The sequence below is a fragment of the Barbus barbus genome (genome assembly GCF_936440315.1).
Source record: "Barbus barbus genome assembly, chromosome: 16".
NCBI lineage: Eukaryota > Metazoa > Chordata > Actinopteri > Cypriniformes > Cyprinidae > Barbus > Barbus barbus.
This window is the reverse complement of record NC_136744.1, coordinates 14,708,990-14,736,791: the sequence shown is the minus strand read 5'-3', so window position 1 is coordinate 14,736,791 and position 27,802 is coordinate 14,708,990. Positions and strand designations below refer to the sequence as shown.

Sequence of the window (27,802 nt, the reverse complement as noted above, 5' to 3'; positions counted from 1 at the left end):
AATTTAATACGCTCTCGAGTAACTCAGAGGGGTCGTTAGTAGTTGTGATCGTGATGGACTCAGATTGAGGTCTATTAAAGGTCTGGCACTGACCATCACAGTACAGCCTCCTGCACTTAACGTTACTCCACTGCACTGACTGTGGACAGATCACAGCAGCGACTCCCTAGCGCCACCTGCCGGTGAGCCCGAAACATTCACGTCCTCAAAAAATGTCTCCATACAATTTAATTGACAAAATAATGCTAATAAAAATCATACTATTAGATAGAAATAATATTGGTTCGTTTTATTTCAAAACAACTACTTTGGTTTGAGTGACACGCGAAAATAACAGCACATACATCAGTAAAAAAAAATAAAATAAATTGTGGTATTAGTGTTGTCTCTCAAAAACAAATATAACATTGTAGAAATCCCTCACTGCCCTATATAAATCATAAATACTTAAAAATTATTTGTTATATGTCATTGTTTTATTTGATTTTTAATTCATACAGGCTATGAATAATAACATTATACTTGCACTCAATTAGAAATATTTTTAGATGCCATTTTTGAATACGGCACAAGGCATACATTCTTTAAAACGGGTTTAAACATTTCATTTGATTGTGTGGAACATGATCGTTTGGATTTAATTTAAAGATTATTCAAACACAAAATAAAAGATCATTTCAAATACAAAGAAAGAGAACACTAGTAGTAGTTAGTTTTTCATTTCAACTTAAAATAAAAATAAAACTACAAAAAAACATATAGCCTCGCTCAAAGTAAATCTACAGTATTCTGTAGAGCTGCATCTCATTTTGAACTATCATACAAAAATACAAAGAGAGACACTTGAGAAGACTGCATGCATTAATGACACTTGTAAACATATACCCCACAATGTCATATTTATAAAAATGAGTGTCAGTAACACATACTGTATATGGTTCTTTATTGTATTATTGAAGTATTTATGTAATTATGGATCAATCCTTTGTCTCTGTAATTCCCAGGTGAACTGCAGAATACAGCAGATGACAAATTGAGATAATACATTATTGGTAAAGTACATTCAATAGCATTAAATTACATCAAATACATCTGTTTTTGAAAAATGCTAAAAAGATAGAACATTCCCACTTCTGAGCCCATCACTGCTATTAATGCAATTTTAAGTAACTTACTAAAATCTTGTGTAAAAAAGAAGCTAACAATTCATTAAATTTAAGAGAGGCAATTATGACATGCCAAACCACTGTTAGTAATATTCAAAACAAAACAAAAAAGCCAAAATCAAAAGAGCTAAGAACATGTCAGCTGATGTGGTGTTACATTAACTTCAATATATGGCAGTGAAAATATATAAATCAAGGACACATTTACAAAGTATGTCTAAATAAAAGTTATTTTAAGTGAACTGTATGCATAAAATATCAATATCACATAGGAAAACATGAGTGTCTAGAATTGCAATCTCAGAATTTAACCATGATGTTCTTTAATTGCCAATAGGCATGAAACAAAAACTTCACTGTAATCTTAAAGTTATACAGAGTTGGGTAGCATATACTCAAAGTCTCAGGTACCCCATTTTTACATATTAACAATACAACTTGCATCATGTGTGTACCTCTGTCTTGTTAATTAAAGTATTTATTAAATAAAAATATGAATCCTCCTTGTTGGCAAAGAAAACAAGTAAATTATCCATGCGAATTCAAAACAGTACACCGTTTGCAAAGATTTTGTAAATACTGAGGTTTTGCGCACAATAAATAACAACAAAAATCATCTATCATAGGTGACAAGGCAAAACATGAACAGATAAAAAAAAATACTCCTTGAGAGCTGGACATTATTACAGCTAACTATGTCTTGAATTCACTGTGAGGGCAACAATTAATACATTTAAATAAATGATGTTACCTTTTCAGATGCCCTGCTCCCATTCTTAAAATGAGTTGATAAAAATATGACACATAATGCTAATAATGACATCACATATGCATGAAGTAGCTCACTTGCTTTCCCACACACTAAAAGCACAATTTAACTAGATTAGTAACACATAAAACTCCCATTAAGTATTGAAAAGACAGCAAAACTACGGAGCCCCTTAGTACGGAGCCCCTTAGAGCTCATGGTGATGAAAAGATTTCGGGGTGGGTGAAAAAAATTCGGGGTGGGAGGAAAAAATATTTTTCAAATCTTTTGCGTTCTCTCGCAACGCAAAAGAACGCAAAAGATTTGAAAAATATTTTTTCCTCCCACCCCGAATTTTTTTCACCCACCCCGAAATCTTTCCATCACCATGAGCTCTAAGGGTCTCCGTACAAAATAACATACAGTCTCAATCTATTTAACATTCTTTTGTGACTGATAAGGAAGTCAGGGATCTATAGGCCTCATTATTGTTCAAGAAAACAAATAGTAATGGAATAAAAACACATTTAAGTTTACTTTAAATTTTAAGGCGTAATAATATGCATAGACTTTTTCAGGCTGTTTCAATCATCAACATCCATGTATAATATTAATATCTTTCAAGTTAAGGTTTTAATCACTAATATCACAAAAATTGTATGTTGCATAAACCAAACCAAAAAAAAAAAAAAAGTGAAAATGTTATATCTCTTAAATTACTGTATCAGACAAACAAGTGCATGTATGCAAATGTATCAGGTTTATAATAAAGAAAGAATGACCAAAAAATGTCAAAATGTCTAGTTTCATCCTCTTACTAATATGCTATTTAATATACTGTATGTCTTTTATATTAGTTTGTGTCATTGGATAGGCCCTGATGTCTTGCCATAAAACCATGCAAATTTATTAATTGTGTTTAGTTCCTTCATGATGCAATGTTGAAGCATCTACACATTGATGGCATGTGCATGCTTCTTGCATAAGGGCTTGTCCTTCTTGGAGTAGAAAGGTTGTCCTTCTAGGTTCACATGGCACACCTGTATGTCGGGACAGAAATGCATAGAGAAACTCAGTGCTGAATTAAATATAAACCATATGGGCAAGTGCTTTAACAAACTGATTTTGAACCTACTGCACAAACAAAGCAGGTATCATGCCATGTGTGGCCAAGAGCTTCAATAAATTTGTCTCCTGCCTCAACTGGGAAGTCACAGCCATGGCACTTTGTGCTGAAGAGTGCAATATAATCTGGTGACAGAAACATTTCATGAAAATTATAGCAGTCTGGACTGTATATCTGCATGCACCAAACTTGTAAACATACAAAGTTTACAAGCTCCCATACCTTTCTCACAATACGGCTCACCATCCTCCATATGGAAGAGACTGTTTCCAAAGGGCTTTCCACAAGCCGCACACACAAAGCAAGTGGTGTGCCAGGTCTGCCGCAGTGCATGCATCACTTCCTGTTGAGCAGATGTTGAGCGGATGAACTGTCAGTACCTGTGAAGTGTGTTTACAGTCATGTCTGTGCATGTGTGTGTGTGCAATGTTAATATTTTCAACATACTCCCATGATCTTGGTGTTGCAGCGGGCACATGTAGGTGCAAAGAATTCTCCATAGCAGTTTTCACAGTAAACATTATTCTGCTCCTCCACAAAGCTAACATCAGCCAGAGACGTGTGGCAATAATGGCAGTTGAACTCCTCCGGATGCCAGGAACGACCCAATGCCACCAGGAATGGTCCCCTGAGGAGTCAAAAAACACTGATAAAAAAACCTTATAGACAAATCGTTTTGATAACATAAAAATCTATTATAATATTATTAAATCATTAAAACTAGGATAATCTAAACAAAGGTGAAATAAACAATATTTCAAAATATTTTACATGAGTTTTTCTACTTCCTCAGCTGTGGTGACATTTTTCAGAGGTTTTTCACAAGTCACTTCTTTTATAGAAAGGAGACAAAAGTGTCAAAAAAGAGATTGAGATGTAATATGAGATTAATAAAATGAACAAATGTATGAACAAAAAATAAAGGTAAATATCACTTGAAAATAATATTTTTGTGTCACTTCCAGTCACATAAATCACATTAAATCTTAAATTATTTTACAGCATTCTCTAAGGAGTAATGACTAAACTTTTTTTTAATGTCTGGGTCTGTGATGAAGGTAAAAAAAAAAAAAATCTATAAATAAAATGCATTTTCATTTTAGTATTATTTATAAACTATTATTTTATTTATAATTATATTGAATTAGCTTGTATTTCTAAATTTTCACTTTTATTTTAAGTTTTAGTAATTTTGTTTATATGCTTTGGTCATTTATGTATTTTTGGGGGCTTTTCATTTATTATTATTTTTTAATATTGCATATATAGCTTTATTTTATTTGAGTTTTAGTTTGAATACTTTTAGTACTTCAACTTATACTCCTTTATTTGTAAGTTTTTCATCTAATATTTATTTAATTTGATTTCAGCTTTATTTCAATTAATGAAAACGGTTTTTAACAGTTTTAGTTTGAAAAGTAGTACAATGAAGGCATGCAACAAACAAAAATAATAAATAAATCTGCTTCTTTTTTATTTTTATTTTAATAAACCTCTGGGACATGAAAGTGACCAAAGTTGGAAGGTTTATGGGATGTTGAATAGAAACACATATATTACAAGAGGTCTTTTGATTCGAGATGGGTGAACATTGCACAGGTGTTATCTTACCTGATGATGCTGTTGCAGGCTCCACACAGAGGTGTTCTGTTGCTAGCTGCAAACCGCTCTGCCCTCTGAGCAACTCCACGAGCCACAGGTGGGAAGGGGGCGGGGTTGAATGCAGGGCTGGGTGCAGCAGGAGCGGGAACAGGAACGGGAGCAGGGATGGGGTTAGGGATGTAGGGTGGTGGTGGAGGGGCCGCCTGGGGAAGAGGCTGCACTCTGACATTTGTGGTGGTGGTGGTGGGTTTGCTAGGGTCAAATTTATGGGCAAAGTTCTCATCAGTAACCCAAGGAGGCCTGTTGGAAGAAGACGTTGGAGCTGCGACAGGAGCAGGTGGAGCAGGTTTGTGAACCATTGGAGGAGCTAGTGCTAAAAGATGCCCATGAATTAGTATTGCATACAAAGATGGATACACACAAACACTGAATTATATCACAAATGTGCAATGGATACCTGGGGCAGCTGAGTAGGCTGCAGGCACAATGGTGGCAGTGCTCACCACTTTAGGTGGAGGTGGACCTACAGGTATCTGGATGGAGCTGTGCTGCATGGGTGGTGGTGGCTGCTGCATAGGTGGGAGCTGGGAGTGAGAACTACAGAAGAACAGACAAGAAATTCAGTAACATTTCAGTTTAAATGAGAAGCTACTCCTCCTTTCTGCTTTTCCTAACTACTTAAACTTTTCCTGATCAATCTAAAGCATTTTCGGTAGATGCTTTCATATAAAGCCACTGCATTTAAAATATACATTTGTATTCCCTAACAATCAAACCGATGACTTGTTCATCTGTTTGAGCTAAGGTACACATTACTTTTTTTTCATTAATTATAATTGTAATATGTATTAATTACATTATTGATGTTTTATAAAGAGCTGCTACACATTTTACAAGACTTAACCCACTGATGCCCATATTTTGCCCATGTAACTGCATTTTAGTTTTTAATATGTGGCATTTATCTCTATACAGAAATTCACAGAGAAACGTGTGCAAAATCTATAATAATAAGTGTTTTGCACATCTGCCACTATAAAGTTGCAAGTGTAAACATGGAGAAAGGGCAACAAGAATTTCAGTAAGTTGTCATAAGCTTTTCCTAAGGTTGTCTATTTTTTACAGTATGTCAGCTGTTTTTAAAACATCTATAGTCTACAAATAGAAAAAGAGTGATATTTCCTTTGGTAACTTTAGTTGTCCATAGGCTTAAATGGGTTACTGAAGTTTGGATGCACATTCAGTTCTCACAGACTTTACTGCTAATATTATCCAAGGATGTCTGACCACATAATCTATCACATACACATTTGAAGATGTCTTACCTTAAATCACTTCATTACAATATTAATGCAAGAATTTATGTTATTTTAACAGAGCAGCGCATAAGAAAAAGACTAGAAAAGAAAAAGTCAGAAAAGTGTCAGAAGCGAGAGCTTCCATTGAGCCTCCAAAATGACCAGGAATCCTTTCCATTTAAATACATAAAGACACATATTCAAGAATGGTTACAACATGAAACGTTAAAGAACGATAAGCATAAGCATAATTATTATCTTTTGGGTAAGTTAGCTAAAAGGAGCTAAAGCAGCAAGGGAGAAAACACACTGTGTTTGAATACAGAGCAGGACCACAGCAGTACCTGGAAATGGAGGTTTTGTACTGGGAACTGTAACCCATAGAAGTCTGCAAGTTGAAGCTATAATGTAACAAAGACAAAAATGAAGGACAGTCAAACGTATCATGCCTAGAGTGAATCAGAGAGAGGACATGTGCACTCATATCTGTACGACTGCTAAGCTGATCCAAATATTGCCTATTAAAAAAATACAAACAAGATCAGCTATTTTGGTTTTCCAAATCAAAATGCATATGGAAATAATACTGAATATATCTTTAAAGAACTAGTCAGATATGTATTATGTTCGTTTTGTCTGAATACAACAACAGCACACTATCAGTACTGTACAATATGAGTGAACATGGCAACAAACAGACCATGAAATCGAGTTAAATCATCTTACCAACATAAAGACATGCAGACACACACAAAACAGAAAACAAACATATGCGTTCAAAACCCACCCACCATTTACCAACAACCGTATTTCAATAGCTAGTAAAAAAGACCTAATTTAACACAAGATTCATATATTTCAGGGGTAACAGAGTCACCTGCTGACTCAATCACTTCCTGTAGTAGGAGACAAATGAAAGATAGTCAACTAAATCTGAATGAATAAAAATATGACCATATGGTCTCTAATAAGTACATGGAAACGTGGTTATTTATATGATTATTTGTATAAATATGAAGCTCACTTCAGTCTGGATGCAATAAACTTAACAGACTGCTGTGTCTATGTAAGCAATGGATACATGCAAAGAGTTTCTGCCATGTCTCAAAAACAAACGTATTAAGAAACATGAAAATGGGTTGATAAAGGCCCTTGGGACATATGTTTCAATGTCCGGATATGAAAACTCACAATTATAGGTCTCAGAAATGGACTTGGTATAGAAGATAAAATGAAATCTCTAGAAATAATACATATTAAATAAGAACATTTACATATAGGAAATTGAAAGAGATTTATAAGGCTAACTTTGACATCTGAGACTTGACTGGGACTGTTAAAGAGACTTGAGGGTCACATAACGGCATCAGGTGTAGTAGTACTGACATAGTACCTCATTAAAAGAAAAAACCATGTAAGGAAAATTAATACTCAACCCCCAGAGGAAACGTATTAAGTCACTTTATCTCTGGTTTCATAAACACCCGTTCCTGCTGTTATTGTTAGAGTAACACAAGAACATGGTCCATATAAGTGCTTATGGTGATTTTAAGCTTAAAAGTAGTTCATTGATGTCTTGAGAGGTTTTTATTTGGGTCAAGTCCTGGTGTTGAACAATGTGATGATAAAGAGACACCACTCATAAAAGCAGAAGGCCAAAACAGACAGCCATCCGGGCAATGACGACATGTGTTCAATCAAACATGAGTTTCTAGTTTCCTTTGGGGGAAGAGTATTAGTAGTAATAAGCTTCAGCAAATAAAGCAGCAGCTGCAACAAGAAATTGGGTTAAGACAAAGAAGATCATATTAGAGGATTAAAGTCATTGAGTATAACATTAATAGGATTGGAGGATTGGCTTTGCTTTGAATCTCCAGGATCAATGAAGTCTCTTTGTTCTAACAATCTCTCTTGTCCTACAATCTCTCAAATGTTAGGTTCAAATCTAATAGAAATAGTTCATTTTCTACAACATCTGTCACGTGTCTCCACTAATAAAAGTTCATTAAAATTTAAATAACTCACTAATGCTATGTCCTACACACAGCCAAACAAATGACCTGCAAGCAATCAAATTTTAAACGTGTTCTTTTTTTTTTTTTTAAGTAAAATTAGGAATGAATAACCCCAAACATTCAAATAATAAAAAAACAGCAATAACAACTTAGAACATAAATAAAATAACACTATGAAAGTTTGAGGTCGGTAGGATTTTTAAATGTTTTTGAAAGAAGTCTCTTATGCTCAACAAGGCTGCATTTATTTGATCAAAACACAGTAAAACAGTAATATTGTGAAATATTATTACAATTTATTAGCCTACTGTTTCCAATTTTAATATATTTTAAAATGTAATTTACTCCTGTGTTGGTAAAGCCGAATTTACAGCAACCATTACTCCAGTCTTCAGAGTCACATGGTCCTTCAGAAATCATTCTCATATGTTGATTTGGTGCTCAAGAAACATTTCCCATTAAAATCAATTTGGAAAAAAGTGGTGTTGCTTTATATTTTTGTGGAAACAAATGTGTTTTCTCAGGATACCTTGAAATAGAATATCTTCTGTAACATTATAAGTCTTTACTGTCACTTTTGGTCGAGTTAATGTATCCTTGCTGAATAACAGTATTCATTTCTTTCTTTCAAAAAAAACCAAACATCTTACTAACGCCAATCTTTTGAAATGCATATACACAAACACATATACATACCAATGGGGAATACAATAAACCAAGTAAAGGTAAAGCAAGCACAAAATGCAACTTTACCTGGTTACCATGGTTTTCCCAGAATTCTGCTCCGCATCAGGCTCGGGTGCCTGATTGGCTATCTGCGGCTCCGAAAGGAGCTCATTGGGCAAAGCAGCAATAGTAGGTGGACAGCCAGGTGCAATACTGGTGGAAACTGGAGCATGCTCAGCAGGAGTACTAGATACAAGGTTAGGTTGCAGGAACTGATGTCAGGCTGAAGCCATAAATACAGACAGTAGCCCTGTTTCAGGCCATGTATGTATATATGCCTTAATTGAAGTTAAATTTAGTTACAAGTCATTGTTTCATTCTCATGCTTACAACATTTCTGAACACAATGCAAGGATGTCCATCATGGGGGAAGGAAAATGTTAATTGCTTTCTTCTCATTTGGCTACTCATTAAACGTATCCATTTTGTCATTGAAGGATTGTAAAAACTGTAACATAAAAACATTGAACTATTGATTTGGTATAAGGAGGACCGGGCTGTATTTTTTACTCTGAAAGCAGTGGTGTCTCGGCAGCTGAGACAATTGTAAGTGCTATTCTACCATGAATTAAATGAATCCAGACATAAGGGCTACAATCAATCGTGTGCTCAAACAGTGGCAATGAACTGCATTTGGCAGGACCTCAATGACGCAGGGCATAAAGGTTACGTAAACCCTCTTAGTGTGTCCATAAAACACAGTTCAGTGGTTAGAGAGCAGTAGATTAGTGTTAAATAATACTCCCCTGTGATCCAAGCAAAGAAAAGTGCATTATTCACAAATTGACATTTCTTTCATTTGAATTATTTGACATCCCCAGTACATATTCAAACACAATCAAATGACGAAAATAGATTGGTGTTGGAGCCGCCCAGGCAGGAGAGAGAAAATAAAAGGCAGGCACCTAGCAGCATAAGGCCTGGTGGTGGACTGATGGCTGACCCCCTTCACACACTCCACAACCATCCTTCCTGACCATCTCTCTCTCTTCTGTTCTCATTTTATGTAGAAAAAGCCCACAGGGAGGAGCGAGGTAAAAGATGAAATAAAGAGAATATTTAAAGCTGAAGTGTCTCATTATTTTACTTTATTTATCCCATGATAATATGCAGAAACACCTATAAGTGAAGTGAACTATTTGTAGGTTTTCCTGTTGATTAACCCTATGTTTACGACCAATCCAATGCAGAGACGTTGGCCTAACCAACCTGGTTTCATGAGAAAATGAGAAAATTTGGACCGTTTGTACGACCAATAAAAAAAATTTTGGAAAATTTTGGAAATCTATACAAAACAGGTATGTTTGCAATTTCAATTTGTGATGTTACCGTCATAGAAATGACACGGTTCAGCTTTAATGTCATTCTGTGGATCTTATTGAGTTATGGTGATGGAACAGAGAGAAAGGTCTGTAACTGTTGGTTGCAGACATTTATGAAGCCTTCATGAAGATTTAAACACTTTCTGTGGTGAACTTGTATGCATATTGAGTCCCTCTCTGTCATTTTGTATAATGTATGTAGCATGTGTGTGTATTGGAGGGGCTTTGGGAAAGGTGTGTGGTGGCAGAAAGCAAACACATGTTAGCATTTATTGCAAGCTGTGAGAGACTGAAATTAGAGAGAGACTACAAACAAACAAAAATGATAACTTAAGAAATGATGTTTACATCACTGATTACATGACTCTAGTCTCTCTCTCTCTCTCTCTCTCTCGCACACACACAAACATTATATGGGTCATAATGTCCCGAACACTGTATTCATCAACTGGCCATGCTGTCAAACTGTGGCACTTTTAGGTATATTAGCAAAATCATGAATCTCAGCACAGATTCAGAGAAAAATGATAAAAATACAGATCACAGAAGCAGACAATGCCTTCAGAAAGAGGGGTTGTTATTGAAACTAAACTACTTGCAAATGTGTGTCGCTAATTTATGGAAGAGGACCAGAGAGCAAAGAGAGTCAAGACAGACAGAGGGTAATTCAGACAATACTGCAGTGCCACCTGCTGGCATTATCCGCTTGACACATGGTTTGGACATAGGGAAAGTGTGTTCTCATCCTAAAGCGGGTTAGTGCAACACAGTCTCATCAGAAGCAGCCTAACATGTAGACTATCACTGTTCCTCTCTTTAAATGCAAATTAGCAAACAAAGTAGACACAGTTGGCATAGTAGAGGGTTGCAAAGAAAAACTGAATGAATATTGAATGGAATGTGAAATATTAATAATAACAACCATACACAAGAGACATTGTAGGGACTGTAATGCTATGAATGTAGGATAGGTTCAGTTTTTCAACCCATGCAGTATTAAGTGTTTTGTAACTGTTTTGAGGAAAATATTATGGCCCCTTGTTAAAGAAATCTAACGTAAAATACAGGAATACAGATTGAGCAGTGAGTTATGGAAAAGACTTGAGTGTGTTTCTTTGAAAGGTTTATATAATGCCCCTTTGGCTTCATTTATCTACGTACAATCATGCATGACAGAAAACAACCTTTACAATGATGAGTTAAAAACACCAAACTAATCCTTTAATATTCTATAATATATTTAATATTATGACAAGAATTCTGGAGAGGCTTTTTAACAAGGGTAGAGACTATATATTATTAAATCAATACTAAACTAAACTAAAAAAAAAGTTGAAGTTGAAATACTAAAATTACTAAACTAAAATAATTATTTAAAGCTAAAAGGAAAAACAAATAAAAAAAAATAACAATTACTAAAATTTAAACTAAAATAAAATCAATATATAATAATATATAAAATAACACTGCAATTAGAACCAAAAAAGAAAAGCAATACCAATAAAGTGCCAACTTGATAAGACCTACTGAAAACAAAATTCTTGGCGGAATGAGCAAAACAAACATACAACTTAACGGACAGCAGAAAACAGCACTGCAGTGATGTGCAATGGAATAATTGTTTTGTTTCAGTCAAGTGAGAAGTGTCTGATGAAAAGTTGGAGACTGAAAATATGAAGAAAATGACAGCATAACATACAAAAGAGCTGACCGATACAACATTATGTCAACATGACGTGTTCAGATGTACATGAAGGCAGAGATCTGAATAAATATGACAAAGATGAAGAGTGAGGGAGGGGCCAGCCACCAAGGGCCACAAGCACCCAGGGCCAGTGCAGTCACACAGTCTTCCCAGCATGCACTGCATGCAAGTGGGAGACTCACAAGTGAAGTAAACCAGTAGTGAGATGGTACGAGAGAAGGACACTGTTAGCAGAGGCATAATTCTATACTATTAATAAAACTCTAGCACAAACCAGCCCAAAGCAGAGCTAACACCATTTCCCTATGTGACAACCAGACAGGCAGAATTACCTGGAGGAAAAGTCCTGGTTTATTGACTCTCTCTACTCACAGACATCGACTTCCATCTTGCTCAACCGCTTGAAGTTCTGATGGTTTCACATGCCTTCGCTCATCCTCTGGACAGAGAGCGGGTCCCTTCAGCCACCACTCATCTAGCTAAAGGTTATTACTCTCCCTACACAAATAAACTTTACACTCCCACCATAAAGTCATACTAACAGCCTAATTTTCTCAAAGTAAAACCATTATATTCTAAAATAGTGATCTGTCAACATGTTTCCAGTCTCATCCCAGATCAATGCCATATGCAAAGCTCTGTGATATTTAACCGACTGACAGATCAACATCCTTATCGCATGAAACCTCTAGGCAGTCTAATTTATAACCACAGGCTTAAGTAAGAAATGTCTGACATGTTAAATGAAAAATATATATATCTTCAAAGGGATAATAGTGTTCGTGATTTGAAATTTGGTCTGAAGCTAAATCTTTTACTATCTGTCAGGATTTACTTTTCAAGATAAGAAATGACTTCTGGAATAAAATTGACTTATGTGCAAGCTATTTCAACATTTGCTAACCTTTTTAACAAACTTGCCCTTGCATAATCACTGAAATGCTATCATTGTATCAAAAGGTTAGATTCTAAGATCTACACAGAAAAAGGTAAATTAACAAATGATCTAATTCAGTGGTTCTCAGCTTTATTGACTCTTCAAGGCACCCCATTGTCCAACATACTGGCTAAGATATTTACTCTGGTATTTCTGCTGTAATTATGACAACATCATTTTTTTGAAAGAATTTGTTTAAAATATAAATAGTTACATTTTTAATAATTTTGTGATTACAGAAGATTCAATGTGTTCGGATTCTGTTTGTTCTTCAAGAAGTTGTTATTGAGGGGATATATAGATGCATATAGATATAGATTTTCCAATAAACTGAACACTTTAGTTTTTAACTTTATTTAAAAAATAGTTTTAAATCATTTAAATAAATAATTTTAAGCAACACTGTGCCCCTGGACGATTGCCAAGACCTTGGCCCCCTTGTTGGGAACCACTGATTTAATCTAAAAAGCAGAGTGGTTTATTTGTGAATTTATGGCCAAGATACAAAATGGGAATTATTACTTCCAGCCTTGCTATCAATGAGAAAAAAGTTATCAGGTTATAGGCTATATATCTAAAGATTAATATAAAGAACATTATTTAATACAAAGTTAATTTCCTTTCTGTAGACATAAATCTTTTGAATCCATGCAGACTGTCACACCCAGACAAATCCCAGTGCCAAAAATCCTTTCCACATGATTAGTTCATCACATTTCTTTTATTTGATGGATTTGAAAGACTTGTGCACAGATGCAGTGTTGTTCTCAACAACCATCAATATGTAAACACACAATCCAATACAGGAGAGAGAATTTAAATGGTGGCAACACTCTCACAAACAATTCCAAAATCTATACTATAGAGTGAACAACTAGCTTGAAACTGTAATGATGAGCCAAACAACATAACTTACAATCATCTTCATTCTTTCTGCTTTCCTATCACATGCTTTGACCTTCCTGTTACAGCAGTACTGTAGCCTGTCTATGCCACCTGTCTAGCTCTCTCTATCTTGGGGTGCTTTACTGAGGCACATTAAGTATTTGTGCCGATAAGCCATGGTGCCAGTTTTTCAGTTTAGCAAAACGAGGGCCTTTGGCTTCAGATTCAAACATTTCCCTGTAACATCAACACATATATACAAGACAAAAGGGGAAGGAAAAAAAGAGAAAAGAGAGGTTGGAGAAATGGGTTAGGGAATATGGCATTCACTCCCCTGCCCAAGATGTGTGAGTGTATGCAAATATGCATGGCTGCCTTGAGACAAAATGTTCAAGTACCCACTAAATGTTTCACATTACTTATTTACTCTTTATAAATAATTTAGAGAAGATATTCACATCTCAAAATGCATATCATAACTTTAAAAATTGTAATCAAGAATGCTCTTCCACCTTGCTATTCCAGTTTTATTTTTATTACTCTATGACTATGTAGTAAAAATGTTTGTTGCCCTGGGTGGATTACTTTATGAACTTCTGGTTTTGCATTACGTTATTCCTGTAGGTTTGCTCAAGGGTTTTATGGATAGTAATGCCAAAACCCTTCCTGTCAAATAACTGGGTTATTATGTTATGTTAAGTTATTTTGCACATTCAATTTGAAAAATTGGAATTAGGTTTACAAAGACAGGGTTAGCAAGCATTTTGTAATGCAACATCCAAATGTAATGTAATCCAATTCCAAATGTTTACTTCATTTTACAAGTACAATTAAACTCTGGTACTTTCATTTAAGTGTAAATATTCTAATATTTCAGGTAAATATTTTGGTATTTCAGTACCCAGCTTTACAAAATAATTTCTTTAACAAAAAATCCAAATTCTCTGTACTACACCCCTGATGCAGACTACTATGAATACATCCAAGCTGTATTAGACTGATGCATCTAATGAGTGCGGATCAAGTTCAGCACAGAGAGTGATGTCCGATTATGGGGGTCTGTGGGTAGATCAGCCTTTCAAGTTTTAAGAGGCAGAGGGCTGGATTTCAGTACAGGTCAAGTATGTGGCCACCAGATCTTGCTACTAGATGCCTACCTTGACCTTCTCAGAGCATCCTCATCAGGGTCTTGCACTGCAGAGGAGAAGAGAAAAGACAAAGAGAGGACATGTCAGACTCTACACTCTAAGTCAAAATCTATATCAAAACAAAAGCAAACTGACTAAAACATGCATGCAGGCAGACTTACTGTATTCAGTTCCAGTAATGTGGGCGAGGACACGGAAGGACTTTGACTGCAGCTGGGCGGCTCTTTTGGCCCAATCAGCTGGCTCCAGTTCATTGGTTTCACTGGGGTTGACGGCCTGATACACTGGGGAAGCACTGTCTATAACACGGTCTTTAACTGGCAGATTACTGCAACCACAGAAAGAGCCGGTCGCGTGAGAACACACACTTTCCTATCCTATCAGCATGGCCGGAATGTTAGCAAAGGTATTAAGTTAAAACTCCATAGATTATGAACTGGGATGTAAATGCATTCATCTGAACTAATCTACTGCCATTTTCACTAATTTACAGTGTATAGCCTAACATATGTTTGTTAACACTGATTATTTCACATAAATCAATGAGTATTTTGCAGCATATTTCATTTAAGTGCTATAAAACAGAAAAGCATGGGCATTGTGGCCAGAAGCTTGCTTATCACTACCAAATGCAGTATGACAGCATATCTTAGACACATTGTATCTCTTACCCAGAAGAATGACAGAGCAGAACATTCAGAAATCTGTTTGTTGACATCTAAAACTCAATCGCCGACTGATTTTGTTCCCACATTAGCAGACCCTCCTTCTGTAAACCTCAGCATTTAAACACATTTCCACCAAACACTCTTAAATGAACCTATCAGCAATTTTAAGGGTTTCAGCACAGAATTTGAAAAGGAAGTTTAAGGTGCCATCTGAGAGGATTAAAAAGAGGAGTAGTATGTGAGGTCATCGGTGCATTCGGCTAAATAAAAAGACAAGATACAACTATTCCAAAAGTAACCGGACAGTCTCGGTTCATGAAAACCAGGTGCATTTCAGAACTCCAGATGCTCAAGATCAGTCAAACGGAGGTTAGAGGAAGAGATGAGAGAGAAATGCATAATGTGGTGATCATGCATGCAATGCTCAAGGGAAGAGACGAAAAGAGACTGCTCATATCAAACAGATGGATCAGGCTACTTACGATAGCGGAGAGTCAGTTTCATTGCTGCCAGGCGGGGCCATTGACATTGGACACAGGTAGGGTGGGGACAGGGTACGTGATGTACAGTGTGATGGATAGATGAAGTGATGGATGGTTGGGATTGGGAATGGAGTGAGAGAGGGAAAATTAGATAAAGCTTCTCTGTTATGCATTAGAAAGTGGCTTCTGACACGAGACCGAAAGCCTGAGCTCCAATTTTCATGAATTCAAACCATATAAAAACCACAGGACATCAGAATACTGGCAGCAACAAAGAATACAAAAATGTAGATCACTGCTAAAACACATAGATATAAAAGAGAAAAAAAATGCACAAATACACAACTCACACTACCAAATCAGACTATCAAAACACTGGAGTCGGTAAGAATTGTTTTATGTTTTTTGAATAAAGTCTCTTATGCTCACCAAATAATTACTCAAAAATACAGTAAAAATGGTAATATTGTAAAATATTATTAAAACATAAAATAACTGATTTCTATTTTAAAATATAATTTATTCCTGTGACAGCAAAACTTAATTCTCATCAGCCATTACTCTTCTTTGTCTTCAATGTCATATGGTCCTTCAGAAATTATTTTTAATTTGATAATGTGGTGCTCAAGAAGCATTTTTTATTATTATCAATCTTGAAAACAATTGTGCTGCCTAATATATAGGATTCTTTGATGAATAGATTTCAAATGAAAAGCACTTATATTAGAAATAGAAATCTTTTGTAACAATTTAAATGGGTTTACTGTCACTTTTGATTAATTAAAAGCGCCCTTTATATACATAGATACACACACACACACACACACATATATATATTAGGGATGCACAATATTACACAGCAGTGACAGCCTCCCCCAGGCCAAATTCTAATTATATTAAAAGTAAAATAGCCTACATAAATAACATTTAGACTGTGTTTCTGATTAAATAAAGCAGCAATTGATGTCATAAAATAACTATGTTTTGATTTAATGGTCAGAAGCTATAGCTAACATGAAAAAAAAAAAAATCACTGACATGACACTTGTAAATTAAATAATTTTATATATACTGATTTATGCATTAATGTGTAATATGTTTCATATTTTAAACAAATAATTGAAAAATGTTCAGAATTTTTACAGCTCTTTTGTTTTAGACCATCTACAAATGTTAAATCTTAAAATAAAATGTTAGGGTTTCACTGCATCTTTCTGGGGGAAAAAATGCAGCTATTGATATAATTTATTTATAGTTATTTTCAAAGCTTCAATGTACTGTTAAAAAACCTTTATTATTTTTTATTTAATTCTAATAAATAAGTTATTGTTAAAAACTAACCAAAATTAAAAATATTTTGCTAATAATTTCAGCACAGGAGAGACTTGGTGTTGTTTGCAAACAAAAGGAAATATATCAGTATATCAGTATATCAGTAATATACCAAAATGAGTTAAAAATATCAGCATATCGGCAAAAATCCAATATCGTGCATCCCTAATATAGATATATAATAAATACACACACACATACACTCACACACACAAAATGTCTTAAAAATATATTTACCTCAAACCTTTGAAGGGTAGTTCACCCATAAACCATGATCCCTAACTTGTGCAATTGAGCATTCTCATCATCATTCCCATTTGAAAAGCACACAAAAATCCAACCGGTTCTACAGAAACTCAACATAACATTTGCTAACATTGAAGACTTCAAAAACCTTTCTTCTGCTTCCGTATGGCAACATGTTCGTATCCTGCGATTTACATTACTCAGATCAATGCTGCGAAACTGAGGAAGAGTAAGACTATATCAAGACTATGATCAGACATCCTTGGGAAGTCTTTAGCCTCTTGAGCATTAGCAGATAGCGCTGGCCCAGACAAGCGTGGCTTTGACAGGCATTATGGCAAACGTGTGTCATGCAGGACATGGGAGGAGGGAGAAGACACAGTTAGGTGCGACAGGTCTTACCCAGACAGCTCGCTACCCCTGGCCTGGGACTGGCCAGCAATGGCATCCATAATAGCATCCTGGGAGTACATGCTGATGGGGGTGTTGTACTGTGCATGGATGATGGTGGCCTTGCCTCCAGGCCCCTTCACCTCAATGGGCTTGTTGGTGGAGAGTGCAGTGTCCTTCAGAGCTATTGGGTTGAAGTTGGGCAGGTACTCAGTGCTGTGCGAGTGAGGGAGTGGTGATAAGGGATGAGTATGGGTAGAAGAGAGACAAAAGAGATAAAATGGAGGTTAGACAGAAAGAGTGAGATGAAGGGTATGTGGACAGTGAATTGGGAGGGAAAGGTATAAGAACCAAGTTTATAATACCAGCATACGTTGTGTTTTGGATGCTGGCATGCTGGTATTTCAACAAAGCTTCTTGATTAGATTAACCACCAGAAAAACTATGCTGGTCGACCAGTTCTGCTGAACAGCATGCTTGGACCAGCATGGAAATTCGTGATGGAAGGTGTTGCAGGTGAGACAAAATCATAGTATGATAATAATTAAATAGCTAAATAAACAAATAAAAGGCTCAGTCTAATTTTTAAGGTAGAAACAACACATCAAAAACACGCTTCACACAGCAAAAACTTACTACTGCACACAGCACATACATTTACTTGTATAACTACAGCAGGCAGTACAACTTAATATACTAAACAGGGACGGGAATCAGATAGAATTTAAATTCCTGATTCTAATTCCTCTTAAGCATTCCAGTTCCTTATCAGCTCCATTTATGATTCTTCCAAAGAATAAATATTTGTAAAAAAAAAAAAGCATGACAAGATGTTTTTTCAAATTAATTTTGCCATTGTTGCAACAAAAATACATAATTCAGATCACAAATAATAATCCTGGGTTGTCATATAGTAAATGTAATAATTATGACATGGTGTGAGTGCAGCATAAGAAACAGTTCTTGATTTCCAACCAAACACTGAGTATACTAACTAAGAAGTGCCTAACTGGGACCAATAAAATTATGAAAAACACATTCTCAACGCTAAACATGAGTTCAGCAAGCAAACCTTTAGTCTCCTAAAACACACACTGCATCACAGTGCCAACTGGGATTCTCATAAATACATATTCCAATGCTTCTCTGTGTTGTAGTCTAGGTTTATTTTAAGCATTAGTACAATCACTAAAGCAAGCTGAGACAAATCTCACTAACCACACTTTATACCACAAAGGCAGATCCAAATAATTTCATGCACATATACCACATAGAGCACTAAAACGTTATGCCAGGAGGCTGTTACTAACTTGGCAGGAGTGTTGGTAATAACCTGCAATGGGCGAAAGGAGACAGAAACAAGGGCATTGGTTAACAACTCATATAAACTTAACATGGAAGGGTTGTGCCAGCGAAAGTTCTTCAAAATGAGGAATCTCATCAGATTTTCAAGGTGCAGTGTGTAATTTCAGATTTGTAAAAATAATGCCTGCTCAAACACTTCCCGTCTTCCGCAGGATGTCCTGCACTAAACTCAAGCCACTGGTTGACCCAAGCTGTGCTGCTCAAATAGACAAATTCTGTTTGTGGCACAGAAATTACACAATTCACCTTTAAGGAAAAGGGAAAACGTTAGTGTGTTTGAGTGCCAATGTGTGTACTGTATGTTTGTCGTGAGTGACGTGTTGCAAGTAGCAAGTCTCCTTTCAGAGAGGCAAATAAATTTAATAACCGAACGCAACAGACATGTCACTGACCACAATTGACAAAAGAGAAATACGTTTTCATAAGAGTGTCTCCCTGCAAAAATGTGATGGGAGGGAGTGATGGGGGTAGTTAGGAAACTGAACCATGCAATTCCATGGCCTTTTATAGGGAGAGTGGCGACAGGTGCTCTCGCACCCATCTCTATCCGTATCACTCGACAGCTTGAGATTTCCTCTGTGCTGAGGCACATGCTAAGACACTTTTCACTGCATATGAGGAAGAGAGTAAAAGGAGAGGGGTACAGGACATTGTCATCCATTTACCTAATCAACCATAGTACTGCCAAAGTGCATTGCTTTGAGGTTATAACGCAGAAGTGAAACTGTCAAACTGGGAAAGTGATATAGTGCTGTTAATGTCTCAATATGACAGCTTGCTTTGGTTAGCAAACCATGAATTTATGCAGATACAAATATAGGGTCTGTTTTCAAAAGTTTGTCTGATTTTTTAAAATGTTTTTGAAATAAGTCTCTTAAGGCCAATTCACACCGCACAGACAAACGCCAACAAACTCCAACAAACTAGTCTGTTGGTTACAGGATCATCAGTTTCGTCCCCAATCAGACTTACACCATCTACACCAGACGCGAGAGGTTTTATTGATTATAATCAGTGACGCTGTCTACACTGGATGCGGCGCGATGCGACAACTGTCGCGTCCGGTGTAGACACGGTGCTACTTGACTCTCTGTGACTCGAAGTTTGTTGGTGTATGTTGGGGCAGTGTGAACATGACAGTTATTTTTAATAAAATTCTAAATCCAACAGCCAACTTGAGCCAACTTGTTTGTTGGTGTTTGTCTGTGCGGTGTGAAATGGCCTTTATGCTTACCCACGCATTTATTTTATTTGATCAGAAATACAGTACAATTGTGAAATATTATTACAATTTAAAATACCTGTTTTCTATTTTAATAGAACATCATTTATTCCTGTGATGGCAAAACTACATTTTCAGCAGTCATTACTCCAGTCTTTAGTGTCATATGATCCTTCAGAAATCATTCGGAAGAGTTCAGATGCAAAAGCCTCTAACTGCCATCTGAAATTCTTCTTCTAAAATGAGCATTTTTCTCAGGTTCCTATGTTTTTTGCTAAACATAATTAATATGTATTCATTTCTTACAAAATAAAAAAAAAAAATTACTGACCCCAAAATTTTGAACAGAGGTGTATTTTCCATTTTGACAGCCAATTTTTCAATCTAACCCCTCTGGTGGATGCATTATCTGGTATAACATGATCACTGTACCTGAACGAGGGCCACCTCTAACTGAAGCCTCAGCTCAAATTTATCTTGCACATTCCTTCAGAGGCTTGAAGCTTTAACTAGATCCTCCTCTGGCCTGCTAATGCCAGTGGGGAATAGGGTCAATGTAACAGATGTAACCTCTCTTTTCTGAATGTTGCATGGCTGCTGTCATTCTTCTGTCAAGAGCAACGTTAGCAACCAGGTGGGGCTGAACTATAACCGGCTCACTGATTCAAACCTCTTTTAGAACTCTACACTGTTAATTTAGCATTAAACACTATATATTTTTGAATAGGACACCTGGCTGCTAGCGTCAGATCTCAGTCGTTCTGTGATTACATACCCACTAGGCATGCCTGACCCTGAGCTCTTAACACTCTCCTGCAGCATGGCCATCTCTCTTAATGTCTCTGCAGAGTACAGACCGATGGGGGAGTTATACTGCTGGCTTTTTTGCCCAGAAGAGGATTTGTCCCTCGGAGCAGCTAAATGCCTTTGAGCAGGCAAAGAAGCTTCTTCGCTACTGCTCACCACAGTGCTATAGGACTGGTTGGTGTGCTTGCTTGAGTAGCTGGAGTTTGTCTCAGCAGAAGCCGAGAGAGCCCCATTCATTTGCACAGGCTCATCCTTAAAAGGAAACATGCATGTGTGTGAACAGTGATGAGAAAGAAAGACAGAAGGAGCTGATCAGAGGAAAGCTTAGAATGACAATAATTTACATTCACACTACGTAAACTACAAAAATGAATTTGACTTGATGTTTTACTGAAAGCAAAAGGAATATTCTACCACAAAAAAAAAAAACATTTTGTCAGAACTGACAGTATGCCTTGTGTTGTTTGAAAACCTATGATTTTATTATTATTGTATAATTTCTTTAAAGCTTTATAGCCCTGATTTAGTATCATTATACTGAAGTGCAGGAATGACATTCTGAAATATACCTTTTTGTTGAAACAAAGAGCAAAAACTGATCATATTGATTTGTAACCATAAAAAAGGTGGGAAATGGCTAATGTTTTGATGAAATAACTTATTCTTTACCTTCTTAAACATAACACTACCATTCAAAAAGTGAAAACCAGCAGGGGGCATCATAAGGCTTTTTACATGAACATTAGTAAAGATATCATACATGATAAAGGCATCCTGAGGTAAGCGAAAACCAAAGAACATAATCTTTTATCTTACCCTCTAAAAAGAATCTTTAACATAATCCCCTTTTAACTGAGGACTTCAGCTGAAGCTTGCACTAAGGCTCGCTCTAGCTTTTACATTTCATGAACAATCATGTGGAATGTATGACCTGTGTTTAACTTAAAGTATGTGAATGCACGGACATATTGTATGGAGATATAAATAGGATGAGTAACACGTGACAGACCTTCTGATGAGGGATCACAAGCATAGGGGAGTCAATCCTTGGTGTTGTCATGTGAACTGAAGTGTGCTGCTTTGACCTGTGATAAAACAGAGTGAGCATTTGAAGAAAATTACAGAAGTGCTAAAGACAGACTGTCTGGATAACATCACATTTTATGACAAAATTGCAATGTCCAGTGGTGAACTATAAACATTTCACACACAGTTCTAGATAAATGATGCAGCCATGTACAAACTTGTGGCAAATATTTTCAGTTTTCCAGGCCAGATTGAACACTGTCACAATAACAACATAATGAATCCCATCCACAACAGAAGCAGTTTTTGTTGCTATCAGCTATCAGAAAAATGCTTTTGTCCAAACAGACACCGTGCCAAATTGAACCTTTTCAGAAGAAAACATTAAAAACATGCCTTGCACACAAAAGGGAAAAACTAGCATACTCTATAGTGAACATTGTTTGAAAATTTGTGCAAAACGAAAAGCACAAAAAACAATAGACAAAAGAGAAGTCCTTGGAACACTTGACAACAATGTACATAACGTATCTTGAAAAGTGTGAAAGGTTATCCCACCCTACATGTCCACTTTCTAACAACAACCCTTACAGAGGGAACTCTGGGATCTATTAAGAGTGTTAAAACAAAGGAAGGAAAGTCCGGTGTAATCCCTGCAGGTATGCTCGAAGAGGGAAAATAAAGGTGAACATGCCTTTTTTGGGGTTTTGCTCATGATAAAGTGAACTAACAATAAACCTGACTTAAGAACTAAGATACATCAGAATTGCAACCTGCGCTGGAGAGATCAAGGATGTTTTTACAAACTCATATATTTCACGGATGACTGGTGCAGACATGGTTCATGAGGAAGGTACAATAAACCAGGCATGTCACTCTCTCTGCAGCTTCATCTATTGATAACTGATATTTATATTATATGCCTAGAATAAATGGCAGATATAATTAATTCCACTGTTTTGATTAGTTGATCACTTTACCCAAGAGCCTTCAGTTATGATAATTTTTCTACTCAAATCTGATGTTGTTCACATATGAAACAGGTTACATGATCTTTTAAATGTGGCCCATACCAGACACTGTCTCAACAATCACGTAACACACTCTAGCCTGTCCTGTATATCATAACACCATCAACACATTTCATAATGCAATATGATACCATATTTTGTTACATTAGAATTTCGTCTAGTCTTCCAATCTCAAAACCCTGCATTAGCATTAGAATTAAAAGTGCCATAGAACAGAAAACTGTCTTTACCTTGGCATAGTTGAATAATAACAGCTCTGTCCATGGAAATGACATACCGTGAGCCTCAAACACCATTGTTTCCTCCAGCAGCGCCTTTACTTCTTAAGGAGCCTTAAGAAAGTTCACCTGAATCCCAGGATCCTTGTGGAATTCTACCGCTGTACCATTGAGAGCATACTCACGAACTGCATCTCAGTATGGTACAGCAATTGCTCCGCATCTGACCGCAAAGCACTCCAGCGGGTGGTGAAAACTGCTCAACGGATCACCGGCACCCAGTTAACTTCCATTGAGAACATTTATTATAAGCGCTGTCTGGGCAGGGCAAGAAACATCATCAAGGATGCCTCTCACCCTAACCATGGACTTTTCACCCTCCTTCCATCCGGCAGGCGTTACAGGTGCCTACGCTCTCGCACTAGTAGGCTCAGGAAGAGCTTCTTCCCCGAGGCTGTGACACTTCTGAACGCCACACCACCAATCTAACCTGCACCTGCTTATTACTGCACTGGTCACAGTACTTTACACACATGCATTTGCACTACTCTTATTTTGCACAGACTGCACAAGTTATCACACTATAAACTGTATAAAGTTGTTACTACACAAAGCACAGTAAACTATTTCTATAAAATATTGCACTACTGCTATTTTGCATAGAATACATTGTTCTATCAATATTTTGCACACTCATCCAGCTGTATTTATTTATTACCACTGTTCTCACGTTTCTGCTGTTCATAATGTATATAATCCTACATTGCTCTGTTCATAATGTACATACAATCCCTACATTGCATTCCTATTTATATTCTGTATATACTCTGCTCAATACTGTACAATACTGTATATAGCAATTCCACTGTACATTCTGTAAATCATATCTTCATTTACTCTGCACTTATATGTATATAAAACACTATATTCTTGCACTTCTGGTTAGATGCTAACTGCATTTCATTAGCTCTGTACTTGTACTCTGCATAAATGACAATAAAGTTGAATCTAATCTAATCTTATGTAAATCTCGTTAATGCAAAAGACCACTGAAAAATAGGCGAATCAGAACATAACACCGACTGTGACGTAACAGTCGGGATCACTAATAGTTACGCCCCCAACATTTGCATATACCCGCCCATGTTCTAGGCCAGCCGCCAGCCGAACCATCAGAAGTTCTGCAGGTATTGTGAAGAAACAAGCGAGGACAACAGTGAAAAGGGCAGATCATGGAAATAAATGTTATGCTCCAGGCTGTGCAGGCTATGTGATGTGCAGGGATGGGTTGGTGTCTGTATTCAGAAATGATCTTGTAAAATGTATGGTAAGTACTGCCGCTTCATAGTATAAACAGAGTACGTGCGATCATGAATCTCGAAAGCGAAACTAAAAAGCGATCGTACATTTGAAAGCAGTTTCAGTGCCCAGCATATTAATATGAATGAATGAATGAATGAATGAGGCATTTATATAGCGCATTATTGTGTATTGCTGTACACCCAAAGCACTTTACAATCATATGGGGGGGGGGGGGTCTCTAATAGCGGCTCCCTGATGCCCGCATTGTATTTACAGTATAATTACCCAACGATATAACTGCAGGAGAAAATATTGAAATATATATTTTCCCTGTTTCCTTCCTGCTGTGTGAGCTACTGAAATGAGCCGCACTGTGAAACAGCCAATCAGAGCAGAGCTCAACATTGAGCCGCACTGTTTAACATCCATTCAGAGCAGAGCTCTACATTATTATTCATGACCCTTTCAAATAAGGTAATAACAGACCATTTCATTCTAGGGAGAAATCCTAGGGTTGTAAATGGACATGTAAAACCGTTTCTGGATCATTTTTGCCCTTACCTAAGCCACATACCTTCTATGTAGATATCAGAACAATTTAAAATATTGTATCAATGCATTCTATGGCACCTTTAACATTTTAGTTTCTTTGCAATGTTTAAAGCAAGTGAAAAACATTATTTGGCATCAATATATACACAAGTTTGGGGTCAATTTCTGAATTTACATCTCTAATGCTTAACAAGGCTTCATTTATTTGATTAAAAACACAGAATATATAGAATACAACAATATACTGCAAAATACATAATATACTATATTAAGATATTCTGTGAAAGGTACATTTTCAGCATCATTACTCCAGTCTTCAGTGTCACGGGACTCTTCAGAAATAATTTTTATATGCCGTTTTGTTGCTCAATAAACATTTTTTTTAATCAATGACTTTAACATTTTATTATATACTAACAAATATTAACATTTTTGAGGAATTTAAAATCTTACTGATTTTTACTGATTCTTTCTGATTCCTTCAAAAATCTTACTTATGGTAGAATACCATATTTTAATATTTTTACACTTGAAGTGTATCAATATATTTTTAAATGCTTTGTCCACTCTTTCCTTTCAGTGTAAGACTTCACATACTGCAATTCATACATTAATTTTATGGATAAATCTAGCATACAATTAAGATGAATGCCGAGCTAGTTAAATGAATGTTGAGATAAAGTTGCATGGATTCTGATCTAACTACAAAGTTTGAAAATCATATCCATATATGAATAAGAAAGTGATGCAGATAAACTGCAGTTTGAACGTAACCATGTTTAAAGCTATGTTGTGTCAGTCCTGGGCAGCCTTGAGGTGGAAAAAAGCTTATCAAGTTAACTGGTATATGAGGCTGCTGATGGACCAATGGACACTTGCCAGAGGCAGAAAAGAAAGATTCTAGAAGCTGCAGCTTCTGAGTGCATGATATTCATTGTCTGTTTTGAAGAGCTTTGTAAATTTGCGCAGATGCTTGTAAAGTAATGCTGAAAATGAGCAAAATGACTCAGCAGTCAGTCCGATGTGAGTTGTCAGATGTGTCAGAATACTCTTTATATATTATACATGAAAGCAATAAAATCACATGACCTTTCCCTGGATACACATACAGAGCTCATCTGAACTCACAAAATCTCAGTCACATATGTTTATGATATACTGAAGCTGCAGTCTGTTTACGCTTCATAAAAATTAATCCCATTATTGACTACACTGAACAGACAAGGCCTGCTTTTATTTCACTGCAGTGAATGAGCCAACAATAGCATATTCATCACAGTAACCCATGAGACCTGCTATCATCTGTATTATTCACTATAATTAATTCAATTAATCATTTGTTTGTAGCTACAGAATTGACAGATCACACAAGAGCATGAGAAAGGCTGCCCCAGAGCAACTATCTAAGAGGCTTCTCTCACATTTCAGACTCTACATGCGTCATACACAATACTGAATTTCCAAGTACTGCCACATCCTTCCTGGTTTCAAAAGGTTTTTGCAAGTACTATAATACACAAATGCATCAAAGAGAAATAAGACTAATTTTTTTTTATTTAAATGTTAGAATTAGAACGATTTCTAAACGATCATGTGACACTGAAGACTGAAGTAATGTCTGCTAAAATTTTAAGGCATTTTTGAGTTCTCTCTATTTATTTTTGTAGGAGATTCTCAACTTTTTGTTGTATAAACTTAAAATAACAAGTTGAGAAAACTGAAAAATCTGCTGAAGCTGGTTGCCTTAAAATTTTAAGTTGGCTCAACTTTTTTTTTACAGTGATATATATTACATTGTAGTAATATATCACAATATTACTGCTTTTACTGTATTTTTGATCAAGTAAATGCAGTCTTGGTAAGACAAATATGCATCTTTCTAAAACTTACTGACCTCAAATTCTTGAATGGTTACACACACAGCTCCAAAACACTAACAATGCACTGTACCTTTGCATGGTAAGGGCCAGATTGAAGTTGGCAGACTTGATCTTGTTTTGGGCCTCCAGGTGTGTCATCCCCTCTGTGCTGACCCCATCAATCGCCACGATGATATCACCCTGGCTCAGGTTGCTGGAGGCTGCCTTGCTTCCTGGTGTAACCTGCCACAAACCAAACAAGATTTTAAATGAAATACTGACAGGTCAGCACTTCAGCAAACACAATACTTAGACAAGGCCGGATTGCTCAGTTTGGCATCTTGCTGTATTAAATGGGGCCATGGTCTCAGAGCAGATGAGACCAGCGAAACGACAAATAAGAAAAGAGCAGTACGCAAAGCTAGAGTAAGCAGCAATCAAATGACAGAGAGAACCCCAGCTCACTTGATCTGCCCCGTTTGTCAGAGACACTTCCAGGCCAGGATTGGCCTTATTAGCCATTTGCGAACTCACATTTCCCATCGCTAGACAACATTGATGAAGTTGGTTATCTTCTTACTAGAAGAACAAACAGAGACTTAGACAAGGTAATAATTTGGTCTT

At 36.4% G+C, this 27,802-nt stretch overlaps 1 protein-coding gene across 9 annotated transcripts in view; it reads right to left on the bottom strand.

Moving 5' to 3' along the window:
- Positions 1 to 927: 927 nt before the first annotated feature.
- LOC306882861 (LIM domain-binding protein 3-like) overlaps positions 928 to 27,802 on the bottom strand; it is a 47,203-nt gene continuing 20,328 nt past the window's right edge. For 2 of the 9 annotated variants that reach the window (XM_079437829.1, XM_079437828.1), the window contains exons 3-15: positions 27,270 to 27,421; positions 22,200 to 22,275; positions 21,159 to 21,442; positions 14,840 to 15,006; positions 14,688 to 14,724; positions 8,709 to 8,867; positions 6,285 to 6,341; positions 5,100 to 5,239; positions 4,652 to 5,015; positions 3,488 to 3,668; positions 3,263 to 3,383; positions 3,050 to 3,165; positions 928 to 2,954 (exon numbers count right to left, since the gene is read on the bottom strand). In XM_079437829.1, coding sequence (XP_079293955.1) covers positions 2,865 to 2,954; positions 3,050 to 3,165; positions 3,263 to 3,383; positions 3,488 to 3,668; positions 4,652 to 5,015; positions 5,100 to 5,239; positions 6,285 to 6,341; positions 8,709 to 8,867; positions 14,688 to 14,724; positions 14,840 to 15,006; positions 21,159 to 21,442; positions 22,200 to 22,275; positions 27,270 to 27,421 — 1,944 coding nt within the window. In that variant the 3' untranslated portion in view covers positions 928 to 2,864. Of the gene's footprint in view, positions 2,955 to 3,049; positions 3,166 to 3,262; positions 3,384 to 3,487; positions 3,669 to 4,651; positions 5,016 to 5,099; positions 5,240 to 6,284; positions 6,342 to 8,708; positions 8,868 to 14,687; positions 14,725 to 14,839; positions 15,007 to 17,808; positions 18,013 to 19,106; positions 19,130 to 21,158; positions 21,443 to 22,199; positions 22,276 to 27,269; positions 27,422 to 27,802 lie in introns of all 9 variants that reach the window. The other 7 variants (XM_079437832.1, XM_079437831.1, XM_079437834.1 and 4 more) reach the window with 5 other exon arrangements.